The sequence below is a fragment of the Mandrillus leucophaeus genome, unplaced genomic scaffold (assembly GCF_000951045.1).
Source record: "Mandrillus leucophaeus isolate KB7577 unplaced genomic scaffold, Mleu.le_1.0 Scaffold210, whole genome shotgun sequence".
Taxonomy (NCBI): Eukaryota; Metazoa; Chordata; class Mammalia; order Primates; family Cercopithecidae; genus Mandrillus; species Mandrillus leucophaeus.
In genome coordinates this window covers 4,052,525-4,065,940 of record NW_012102144.1, presented here as the reverse complement: position 1 = coordinate 4,065,940, position 13,416 = coordinate 4,052,525, and the positions used below count along the sequence as shown (strand labels likewise).

General features: G+C 37.5%; 1 protein-coding gene across 1 annotated transcript; it reads right to left on the bottom strand.

The window, feature by feature from the left end:
- Positions 1–244: 244 nt before the first annotated feature.
- Positions 245–13,066, bottom strand: KBTBD8 (kelch repeat and BTB (POZ) domain containing 8). Its single transcript, XM_011980354.1, has 4 exons — positions 12,998–13,066; positions 12,179–12,389; positions 7,128–8,242; positions 245–3,525 (listed from the first exon to the last, which is right to left on the bottom strand). Exons 1-4 carry the CDS (start codon positions 13,011–13,013, stop codon positions 3,062–3,064), a joined length of 1,806 nt encoding a protein of 601 aa, XP_011835744.1. The 5' UTR covers positions 13,014–13,066; the 3' UTR covers positions 245–3,061.
- Between the last annotated feature and the right edge of the window lie 350 nt (positions 13,067–13,416).

Below are 13,416 nucleotides of genomic sequence, written 5' to 3'. Positions count from 1 at the left end.
CAAACATAACAAGATTTTAGGCCAGAACAAACAGAACAAAGAATTTACCAATATAAGTGAGCTTGCTTTAGAATTTAAGAAAGTATTATATATATTAACTAGTTCATTTTTTACCAGAGAACAGGTATTTGATAGATTAAAATCTCATTCCATTCTATCAGGACATAAGGTAGTTCATGATTTTTTTACCAGATTTTAATTCTGCAACACTCACTAGTCAGACATCACTTTGCAACACTGGAAGTTTTCAATCAGAAAAGGTTTTATTATAAGAAACAATGACATCAGGTAAAAATGCAAAAAATTGTGCAATTATGGCAAAATGTTTAAAAATATCTACACATTTGCCCCCACAGGACTACAGTACTTACTACATACCTGAGCACTGAACATTGAATTCCATTTTAAACTGCTTTACATAGGGAATCTGATTCCTTGATGATCACATCCATTTGTTCTCATGACCAGTGAAATCAGCTTGATGCTTAAGCATCAACTTTGTAGAACAGAAAACGAAGATGGAAAATAAAGAATACAATTTCTACTTTCCTATAACATAGTTATACCAAGTCCAGTTTTCAATGTGTAAAAAATATATAGGAAAGTGCTACATACATTCTTCAAATGCAAAAACAAAGTTAAAGTGGAACTGGCATATGTTAGACCTACATTTTAATTCTGTAGTACCCATTGTGCCTTTTACTTAAAGTCTTATCACACTATGAAAATGCACCTTAAATATCTAAACATAAACCCACACATGTCACTAATCTTAGTTTCCTAGGACCTCTTCTGAATCCATTTTAAAAGTGGCAAAATATCCCAGCTATATAATTTAAACAAATAGTTCTTCATACAAAATTCAATATATATTCTACTCCCATAACAAATCCTAAGCCTTGCTTTTGACACACTTAACTTAGATCGTACCCTCAATATAAATTGTTATAGCCAAAAGATCAACTGTTGTGCCGACAAAGAGAATAAATCTACTGTTGAATTAGCCACAGTATGTCATTCTCTTATATAACATACAGCACACATAAATTGCTAACTCAATGTTCTATGTCATGTTTTCAAGTAATGCATTTTTCTAAATACACAAGATTGTCAAAAAGCGGCAGGAAATCTTATTCAACAAAGCTTTCAAAAATAAATTACATGAACATCTCTTGCAAAAAAAATTGTTTTTTCTCTCAGCAATGCAAAACTGTAAAGAATGATTTTTAAAATGCACAGTAATAACTCCAAAACAGCATGACAATAAAAAACAAAAACAAAACAGAAGATAAAACTAGGGAGGTAAAAATATTGACAAAGTTTATACAGAGATTACAGACATACTATCAACGCCGATGAGAAGAAACCACGTATCTAGCTAAGACTAGATTTTAAAATGTTAATTCTAGAAATGCTGTCCATTTTAACTTCTGCTTCAGAAAACATTCCCTACTTGTAGAGGTCTATGTAAAGCAGTTTGGAAAGTTTCTGAAAAACGAGGTATGTGATGCAAAGAGGCAATGTTTTCAATTTGTTTCACAGTATCACATTACAAGTTGTGCAAAATTTTTAAAATACGAACCATGCCAGTTTGCTTTCAAGTGAATAAAAATATTGTGATTGAGGGCAGAATCTGTCCTATGCTTATACCCTTTATGAATTATGCTAGGCTTAGTAAAATATGTTACTGATCCAAATGCCTGCCTTAGGTACACACATAAGTTGGTTTGTCCTTCATGTTAATATTCCTAACTGATTGTTAGAAATTCATCAGTTAAATACAAAAAATGCTTTAGTATCTACAAAGCTATGGTACTGTTCACTCACTCTTTTCCTTTTCAATCACCTTCAGCTAGAAGGAGGATTCCAATGTAAAAGTATTCATCACTGTTAAGTGCAAAAATGGAAAAAAAAAATGAGGTTTTAATTGTAATATGAAACTTAAAAGAAATTAAATTAGACCACTGCAGGAATTTTATGTTTCTGGAAAGCAGAATTTTAAAAGTAGGTATAAAACTTCACATTATGCTCTGCACAGAAGAGAAATAAGTTACCTTTCCTTGTACCAATAATGAATGGACAGGTAGATGGAAGAGACGGTTGGGCTACAAATGGCCCATGTTAGTGCAAACTGGGTATAATGTTCCTACTATTCTAAGATTGAGTCCAGTTAGATGAATAACTGGTCATATCTTCCTATCACATAAGTAGAGAATCTTGTGAAATCACAAGAGTTCAACAGGTAAAGAACTGTGGCCATGAAATGCACACCAATTTGAAAGATAGGCATAGGCTCAGACCATTTAAATCTATCTAGTTATACACATGAATTAAGTTAGACTAGCACCAGCCACCTGTGAATATGAGCACTTTTCCAGATTTTCACAAATGAGACAGTGTTAGCACTTGAAAAAGTTATCGACAGAAAACTGCCACTTTAAAACTTTAGCTTAACTTAAAGTTACATGGCAAATGGAAACAATCAGACTAAAAGCTCTTTCTGAGACTAATTTTTCCTTCAATCTACTCTAATAACAGAACATATTTAAATCTCAGTACACTTGAAAACAGTACACAAAAATAGATACACATAAATATTCAGAATGAGGATCTAAGTTAGTGCTTCTCTGTGTTAGAGAGGTCACAGCTAAAGTCCTAGTGATATTGCCTCAGATTGTTACCCGTATTTAAAATTAAAAGTCACATCAAACGAGTTTAGATGTCTTTACCCAATAATACCCTAAATGCTCTTATAAGAGTGCATAGTTGTCCTGATTCTTCTGGTACCTCAGTTACTATTTATCACAAAATTATAAAATGAAATGATTGATTTTATGCCAGGAAAAAAAATGCTGATAATTGCACTTCGTTGTCTTTTCCTTACTGAAATGAAATGTCACAAGGATGAAGGAAAATCCCTCCCTACCCTGCGATCTTTAAGCATACCCATTTTCCACATATAAAACTCTCAGCTTTCTGAAATACTGTCAGCACTCTTTTGTATCAAAGACAAGTTTCCTAAGAATGAGATGCCAGTGATGCACTAAGGCCTGCTACTCATTTAGAGTACTTTCTGAAGACACTGAGGATACAGTTTAGCAACAGCACATTCAAAATGCCGGCCAAGGTCCCAGAGCCGATCTGGGGTCTCATACACTTTCATCCACTGGTCAGCAATGTCATCATATTGGTAAAGGGAATTTTTTCTGCTGGTTCTGAAGACGTGTTCTTCGACAGTCACTTGAGTAGCTCGAACAAATAAATGGAGTTTGTTCTGGAAAAGTACCAGTTTAAGGTATGGATTTATGGACTGATCACATGGAAAGTCTTTCTTACGAGTCCATTTATTTAGCTCAATATCATAGGCTTCTACAGTAAACATACGTTGATGATTTCCACAGGTTCCAGCTATGTAGTAGATAGAGTCCTTGTATACAGCTGCTAAGCCCTGGATTCTAGGCACAGTCATGGGGGTCAGGAAACCCCAGTAGTCTTTTTGAGGCTCATAGAAGAGGAAAAATTCTCCTAAAAAAAGAAAACAAGAATATGTATATTTTTATGTTTGGTTTTTGGTTATATGTTGTAACTACAACCTCTAAAGATTAAAGGGCATAATTTTCTATATATTTCACTTTCTAAAACATTTTCTTTATAATCTCCAGAGATACATTCATATGGGTTACGAAATACCTTAAAACTTTGTCATTCCATGACACAATATAACCGATAATATTATAATCAACCTGAATTGGGAGGTCTGTATTGGGAAGGTATAAGGAGTTACTTGGGTTTGATCGTAGAATTGTTAAGAGCTTGATTCTGGCTGGGCACCGTGGCTCATGCCTGTAATCCCAGCACTTTGGGAGGCTCAGACAGGTGAATCACTTGAGGTGAGGAGTTCAGAGACCAGCCTGGCCAACATGATGAAACCCCACCTTCATTAAAAATACAAAAATTAGCCAGGTGCGGTAACAGGCACCTGTAATTCCAGCTACTCAAGAGGCTAAGGCAGGAGAATCGCTTGAACCTGGGAGGTGAAGGATGCAGTGAGCCAAGATCACGCCACTGCACTCCAGGCTGGGTAACAATGTGAGACTCCAGCTCAAAAAAAAAAAAAAAAAATTATTCTATTTGCTCTATCCAATTTGTGTGTTTATAGAAAATTCATTTCACTCTAACTCTAAAAAAGCATTATTAGTAGTGTTCAGCCAGTAAGACCAAAATGCATACATACAACATCACCATAAATATGCCATGATAAATGTATATGCTATTTCATTAGAAGACAGCAGATGGAATTATACAGATTTATGCTTATGGGTCACTGATGTGCTTACCTGAATGTTGCTATAATGCAAAGACAAATATTCAGCAGGAGAAAACATGCCTTTAATAAGATAGAAAACACATACATGGTTTGTGATGTTGACTCTGAGTCAGTTTCTATTTTGATTTGACAATAAAAGGTATGCTGAGTCAGACTGCCAATATGAAAATGTCTGAAAGAATTAAAGTAGTGAAGATTTACAAGAGTTTTGCTAATTATAGCATCTGTATAAAATCTTTGTAATAAAAATCTGAACACTTTATGAACAGATTAAATGATACTTCAATAGCCACAGATAGTACAACATAAGCTTCTGACTATGCATGTCAGGTTTATTTATGTAAAGAGGCTTTGTTTAGATTAGAAATACCAGATTCTAAATTGAGCTTCCCCTTGAAAACTGTTTTGAACTAGGGTTACTCTTATCTAGAAATTCAACTACCTACTTCATAACAGTGATGCTTTGCCTTCAACTGACTTAAAATAGCTTGTTAAGCTCCCAGATTTGCTTGCACATCATCTGCCCTTATTGCCTAACTTGTAACAGGATTCTTGATAAAGAAGGTAGGAAATTTAAACTTTGTAATGTGTGCTACTTCTCTATAAATTTCTTATAGATAAGAAAGTAAAGACGACAAACCAAAGAAGTTGAATTTTAAAATCTAAAGTACTCTTTAATAAGTTAAAGCTAATAATATGCAATTAAGAAACCCTTAGGGCTTCAGAATCCTCTTATGTAAAATATAACCTCAAATTAAATGATGTTAATAATTCCAGCCCTGAAATTCTATTAATTCATTGCTAGTTTGCTTTAGTATTTGCATTAATATACAACCTTTACATTCCAAATAGGAATCTAATTCTACCTCTATCAACTAACAGTTAGGCAGTAAGACCAAAATACACACATACACACCTTCATCATACTGGATGACATAACCTATCCAACTATACTGGACGGATTATACATCCATTCCTATATTCCATTTTTCTGCAAGACAACAAACCCAAATCATGCCCGGTGCTTCTATTTAACTAAAATAATGAAACAGAGACTACAACTCCTTCTGAGGAATTAACTTGACACTGAACTTAAACAAATGGGCTCGGACATTACTAGGAAATTTTTAGTTAAATAAAGGATTAGAGCAAGGAACACAATTTTTAAAAGAAAACAATGGTGGGAGGCCAAGGTGGGTGGATCACTGGAGGTCAGGAGTTCAAGACCAGCCTGGTCAACATAGTGAAACCCCGTCTCTACCAAAAACTCAAAAATTAGCCGGGCATGGTGGCGGGTGCCTGAGACTGAGGTGGGAGAATCACGTGAACCCAGGAGGCGGAAGTTGCAGTCAGCCAAGATCATGCCACTGCACACCAGCCTGGGTGTCAGAGTGAGACCCTGTCTCAAAACAAAACAGAAAGAAAGAAATGAAAGAAAAGAAGGGAAGGGGAAGGGGAAAGAAGAAAGAAAGAAAACAATGGGATAAGGGCAGTCATGCATCAATTAATGACAGGGACATATTCTGAGAAATGCATGGTTAAGTGATACTTGTCCTTGTGCAAAGAACTTCATAGAGCATACTTACACAAACCTAGATGGGAGCTTACCACACACCTAGGCTACACTGTAGCCTATTGCTCCTAGGCTACAAAACTGTACAGCATGTGACTGTACTGAGTACTCTAGGCAACTATAACACAATGGGAAGAATTTTTTGTATCTAAACGTATCTAAACATGGAACAAGTACAGTAAAATTATGCTATCATAATCTTATAGGACCACCATTGTGTACGTGATCCATCACAGACCAAAACATTACATGGCACATGACTGTATATCTTCATAGAAGCTGCTCCTTTTCCTTAAGTAGTAGTGTGTGAAAAACATCAATTGAAGGACACATATGAAGAATAAGGATGTTGCTATTATCTACACTGCATTAAACATTCAAGCAACTAAAATATGTAAGAAACCAAATAAAAGGAAAATACTAGTTATCACAAATCAGAGCCTTGAATCAAATGTCTTATTTACTCTGACTCAGTCACTCTACCTCTACTATATTTTTGTCAAAGTAGTCCTTAACAGTTAAAAAAACAAACAAACAAACAAAAAACACTACATATATCAGACAGTCCCACTTAAAATGGCAAACCAAAAAAAGTGACATCTCAAAGTTTTCCGGTGAAAACAATTGAAAATGTATTATGAAAGGCAACATAAACAGCAGTGAAGGTGAAACTTAAAGACTATACTTCCAAACTCTTTGTAATTAAGTTTCATAACTTTTGCAATAATAAGGCTTATATAAAACTCTTTGGTAGCTAAATAGTATAACTTAATTAATGCTTTGTTCCTTTTTCTCTTTCAAACTAATCCAGTAAATTCCATCAATACCAGTTGCTACATCTCAATGTAACTCAAGAGCAAAAACAGCCATGTAACAACCTTGCTATTTATTTCAAGTCCTACAAAGTACTCTGAAATAGTTATCCCAAACTGCCGAACTATTATTTATTAAAGAATGTTTTCAAAAATAGTTATTCTACATGATATCAAGACACAAAATCATTAAAAAGTATAGGATTATTTTAGTAATTTAACAATACCTGCCTTTTTTAAATTCAAGAGTTTATTTTCTTTATAGCTCTTTACAGAACAGACTGTTCCAATAGTTTGATAAGGAAGCTGGAGGTATTCCTCAATTAACAGGAACACAACTGTTTCAGTATAATTAAGTAAACCACCGCTTGATGTGTTACCCTTCCATGAAAAACTGAATCACTTAGGCACCTACCCTGTAAAACATAGATCTTCTCTTTGTATTCCACAGCATTATGAAATTCCATTGCAACTGGCATTGCGCAAACAGTCGTCCAGCAATTCTCTCTACTGTCGTAGCACTCAACAGATTTTAGTGAGTTTCTCCCATCACCTTCATAAACACGACCTCCGATTGCATACATTTTACCACAGCAGTAGACAAGTTTGCAGCCTATTCTAGCTCGAAGCAAGGATGGTTTGGATAGCCATCTATTGGTGGAATGATCATACATCCAGAAATCATTTTCTGCCTTATGGTCGATGGAGACCTCACTGCTGCTTGGCCTGTACCCTCCTGCAATGTAAATGTCATTATCTGGTGATACAAGAATCCCAACTTCTCTCAGGTCATTTGGTGGTTTGCATAGTTTAAACACCTTTCCTGTGACTATATCTAGACAAGGCACTGTTTGCTTCTTTCCTGAGTGTTTGTGGGCGGCATCAAAACATATGATCATTTCAGAAGCAGTCATTCCAAGCCTCTGTGTACAACCATTGGTGTTGGAAGGTCCCTTTTCTACACAGCTTTTGGCTACAGCCTGTGCAAACTGAGGTGGAATTTTCTCTATGAAGGTATCTTCCATCAGAGGAAAACGTATGCATTTAGCAAAAATTTCTGGAAGGTGCACTTCTCGTTCATTCTGTTCATGTTCAAACCACCTTATAATGCTTTCATAAACATGCTCTTCTCGGTCTACATTTAAATCATCACTGTCTAATATACTTATCAGCTGGTCTTTTGTCAACTGGAGAAACTCTTGTTCTTTGGTGACACACAGAAACTTTTTACGGATGTATTCTTTTGATCGATCTCCGAGTTCCTGATGACCATAATGATCAGCAAAGATAAAGACCCCAATAGAATTCTGTGGGTCCAAATGACTGATCATATACTGAGCACATTGGTCTTGGATGGAAGGAATCTGGAAGATGCTAGCTGCAGTGAACAAGGCTTGAACATTGGCCTCTGTGAGAATAACTCTGGAGGTATAGGCATAGTTCAACACTAAATCCATCGATTCAGCTTCAACACCGACTATTCGAACTTCTTTTTGAGTACTTTCCGTAAGGCCGCTAGTGAACATGGATCTAAGAAGGAAAGAGTGGTTAATATTACATGTGTGCTATAAATCAAAATTATTGTGGCAAGATTTTAAAAGTACAAAGTTACCACAAAGATAACCTTTTGAAACTGAATATTTCCTAAAATAGTCCCTGATATTCTGAATAGGAGTAAAAATTGATAATGTATGAGAAAGATTTAGTCTGGCTAACCTCAAAACCCGTACTCTCAGGGCTAGCCTGCTTTGTGCCAACTATGAAAAAAGGAGAGTACACCTAAGTAAATGCAAATCAAAAGGTGACACACATATTCCAGGTCACTTTATTTTCCTAGAAGCCCCTATCCAGAGTTGCCTTAGGGACATCAGATCTTAAATTGTGCCATGCCAGTCAGAAAGCTTAAGAATACTGGCCCAGTATGGTGGCTCACACCTGTAATCCCAGCACTTCAGGGGGCCGAGGTGGGTGGATCACAAGAGGTCAGGAGTTCAAAACCTGCCCAGCCAAGGTGATGAAACCCCATCTCTACTAAAATAAAAAATTAGCTGGGCGTGGTGGCACACCCTGTAATCCCAGCTACTCAGGAGGCAGGCGGAGGTTGTGGTGAGCTGAGTGCCAGCCTGGAAGACAGAATGAGACTCCATCTCAAAAAAAAAAATACCTATAAAGGTATCATCATGATACATTAGTATACAAAGAAACAACCTAATAAAACTTTTCCTGTCCTGGTGAAAATTACAAGGCAACTTGTATCCAAAATATATCTTTAAAATGTTCATCTTAAAAAAGCAAGAAGTTCTTTAAAAGTACATATTCTCCACCTACTCTTTTTTAAAACTGTTATCTTTTGAATGCTTCCTTAACCATTATAAGTAATATAATAATCACTTCACTTACCCTTGGAAATTTTGAGAACATTTGCTTAAAAGGAAATACTTCATTTTCTCAAAGATACCGTATTTTACCTATCTAAATCTAGACATAAATAAAGATTATGGTAGAGTCAATATATAATGCCTCTTTTAAACAGTTTAATAGTTAACCGATTATTTGAAGATAATGGTTTTTAAAACCCCAAACTTTTACCTTTGAGACCAAGTTGGTTTTTTCTATTATTAAAATATTGTTGCATTTATGGGATTTTCTTGACTGAAACATTACACAGCCTGGCTCTTTAAGTATTAGTCACTTGCAAACATCATTTGCCTTTATTTTCCCTCCTTTAAAGTTTCATTCTAGATGATCCAGACCCATCCTATTTAATTTTTGTGATGTTATAAAAAATGAATTGCAAAGATTTCCAGTCACTTAAAAAATATGTCTCAAATTCATGGAATTTATTTTAAAATGCAGTATGAGAAACACTGGAGGTACAAGGATTCAACTTGCTGCCCAGGTTAATCATCTTCGAGTCCTGGTTTTACTTCTGCAATGTACCTTTTAATTTAGTATCACACAGGCTTTTTTGATGACTAAAAACTAGATGTTCCTATGTATGTGCTGGTTTTCAATTCAGGTGCTGCAAGACTCACCTATACAGCTACCAATTAAAAAGAAAAATAAAGCCCTGTGTTAGGGAGAGATTAACTCCCAAAGGAGGATATACCACATATCCCTTTATCATGGGAACTACTGTTGACTTGAATAGGCTCGTCTTACACACAGGAGTGGTCTGACACTTCATGAGTTTTCCTCTGCTCTAGAGTAAGTTCTTCATGTAAACTCAACATAAATGAAGCCAGGGCACTTCCTTACACAAAATCCAGAGTAGCAAAAAATTTCTAATGATCATACAAATTTCAATTCTGATGAGTTACTGGTATCATGAAACAGCCATTCCAGATTTCCAGCTATTCTAATTCTTCCACTAGTGATGCAAGACATAGAAACATTAAGTATGACTTTCTACATCCCACACAGGAAGCAGCGCTGGTACCAAGAAACTTTGGTACAAAAACCTCTAGCAAGAGATCAAATTCTAATCCATGAGTTTTCTAGCCAAATATCTTTATTTCAATGCACATATCGTACCGCAGAAAATTTCTCAAGTATTTTTTACTCCTTTTTAAAATTAACTTAATAAAATTAAAGAATTTAAGATGTTAAGGAATCAAGAAAATCAGGAATCTATCATAGCATACCTCTTTTAAAGTAAAATTTTTTTCTAGGTCTTCAAAAATGAAAAATGAAACTTCAAAGTGAAAATGTCATACTTATGTAAACTTACTAAGTATACTTATTAAGTACAGTGCTTAATAAGTATACTTAATATGTATACATATGTCATACTTATGTATGCTTACTAAGTATTATACTTAATAAGTATTCTATCATTTAAATGTCATACATAAAGTATAACACTTAGTAAGCATACATAAGTATGACATTTAAATGATAGAATCCAGATTATTAAATTTCAGTAAGATACAGACATCTTTACTTTGTATGTTTTTTTTGTTTTGTTGGCTTTTTTTTACTATTCAAATGCAATATACAATAAAAATGTTTTAAAGGAAACTTTAAAAAGGACCTAGTGTACCCACTCTTGTTCCTTAAGAGTCATATGGTGACCAAGAAGCCTGGCTCTGGAATCAAATGTAGCCTCTGCCATTTACTTGTTGGATAGATGATTTAGGCAGGTTATTAAAACGTAACCTCACAGAGCCTCAGCTTCTTCATAAGAAAAATGGCACAACAACTATGCAGAGATAGGATTATAAAGATTATATAAGGCAATACATGACCTACCCATTTCTAATAGATAATCTGGGTAAGTGAATCTCACCGAAGTTTCCATTACCAGGCCAAACTTCATACCTTCTGCATATGTGAAGTTGTTTTGTTTTGTTCTGTTTTGTTTTTTCCAGCTCACTGTCTTGCGATGATTAATACTTAGTAGTCCAATGACCTACCCTAGGCAAGTCTAAATGGTTACATCAGAAGCATCAGACTGAAGTGACTATATTTAACCCAGTATTCTGAGAAAGAGGAACCAGAAACTACTGTTGGAACATTACACAGTTATGTGCCCTATAAACATAAGCACCTTCAAAAGGAAAAATCACATTCAGGGTGTGGTTGATAACCTGACTATTATTTATGCACCACTTGTGAATACTGAAAGGCTTAAAGTGAGCATTAGACACAAAAGAAGTTAACCCCAAGCAGAAAGTTGCCTTTTCCACGAATCTTAAAGTAGGAAGTTATTTTTCAGACCCAAGTTTTTAAATTTTACTTTTAAAAGTTTTATAGTAAACAATATAAGTAAAAATAAAAACTTCGTTTAACATACTCCTAGAAATCTTGGAAATTATTAATTTGGGGCCTTAGGGACATAGAAACTATATTCATTCTTGCTTTGACCCCCATAGCATTTAAACAATCTATTGCGTGGTAATTTGTTTTTGAAGGAACATGCTACATGTTTTAAACTCTTTTATAAAAGAGTCCCATGCACTAAAGAAACATGCATTATGGATAACTTTTTGAAAGAAATTCTAGGTCAGCACTGTCCAATAAAATTGCCAATGATGAAAATGTTGTATCTCCGTGCTGCCCAATATGGCAGCCACTAGCTACAGGTGACCACCAAGCACTCAAAAGGTGTTTAGTGTACCTGGGGAACTAAATGTTTTATTTTATGTAATTTATAATTTAAATTTAAACAACCACACATGGCTACTGGCTGCCATACTGACCAGCACAAGTCTAGATTTTCTGGTCATTTACCTCAAACATACACACACAGGCCCACTAACTTAAAAACCAATCACCCGAAATCTAGAAGAATCCCTCAAGTCAAAAGAAGGTCTTAATAAGAGAGGACCTGTTTTCTAGTCTCAAGAAACAAAGTCATTGGTTTCATTTCATTATCGCATCTCAATATAAACATCAAGTGGACAATACTGAGGGGGAAAGGGAGCTTGGTGCAGATACCAACAGAAGTTCCTACCATCATCATACCTGAAGTAAGGGCTGATTGCAGCAAGAACGTTTCTATGACAGGAAAATGTTTTCCCGTGATCCACTTCCACTACAATGTCTGTCAACTGTCCTTCATCGTACATTGTTTTGAGTTGCTTAAGAATACTGCAAGCATGGAAGGGGTCCATGGCATCGCTGGCTGGGTCTGAAGATGGAATCCCATTCGGTGTTGGGGAAGACTTACTTAAATCTAGGAGGAGAAAAATCGTACAACCACAAGAAGTGCCGAGCCAGTTACGGCGTCGCGGGATTTTTTTGTTTGTGTGTCTGCTTGCTAGGCTTTTTCCCCCTACAAATATATACAAATGTCTGTGGATATATGCACGACCTCGTGGGACCGCGAGTTTAGGATCTGGGAGACAGAGGGCGGAGCGCGATCGGCGGAACAAGTTCAAAGGCCAGCCTGCTCCTGCGGAGCCCGGCGAGCCCGGCACCCGTGCTCGCGGAGGGAACGCGCTCGCAGCCCAGGCGAGGCGTCTGCGCGGACTCCGCCGAGAGCCGAGGGCAGAGCCTCACGAGGGAAGCTCGACCAACGGCGGCCGACGGTGCCCCCTCAAGCCGCCTCCCGCTGCCTCCTGGGGCGCAGCGCCGGCGGGTACCCAGCCTCCCCATCCCAGTCCCGCCGGACCGCCCACCGCCCTCCGCACCATTCATCCTCCCTCCCCTCATTCCCCTCCACCGCCTCATCCTTCCCTCTAGCTCCGCACCGCTAAGTCCTCATCCCACTGCCTGTGGCCGGCCCCGGCCCACCTTCCCCCTCACCTCCCTCCACGCCGCCCTGGCCACCACACGACCCACCTGCCGACGCGGCCATTTCTCGATGGGGCCCCGGCTCCAGCTATTTAAAAAGGAAATGTCATTTCGCTTCTCTAGCTCCCGGGTTCCGGCTCTTCTAAGCTTCCCCTGGCCAATGGGATGTCCTGTGCATCTGGCTCCGCCCCTAGCCACCAAATTCCTGGCTCTGATTGGCCGCGACGCGAGCACATGCGTGTCGGGAAATGTAGTTTGGTTGTCCCGGCTCCCGCGTGGTCCGGGTCGGGCGGAGGCCCAAGCCGGGAATTTCTATTGGCTGATTCGGGCGGAGGTGGAGAGCAGGGAGCTGGCCAGCCTGTGGCCGTCGAGCGCGCAGTGCCTGCCGGGAGAGGTAGTCTTCTGGCGGAGGAGAACTGTCATTCTGAGGGGCTGGGGTAGGGAAAGCTCTTCAAGTGCGAATTTCC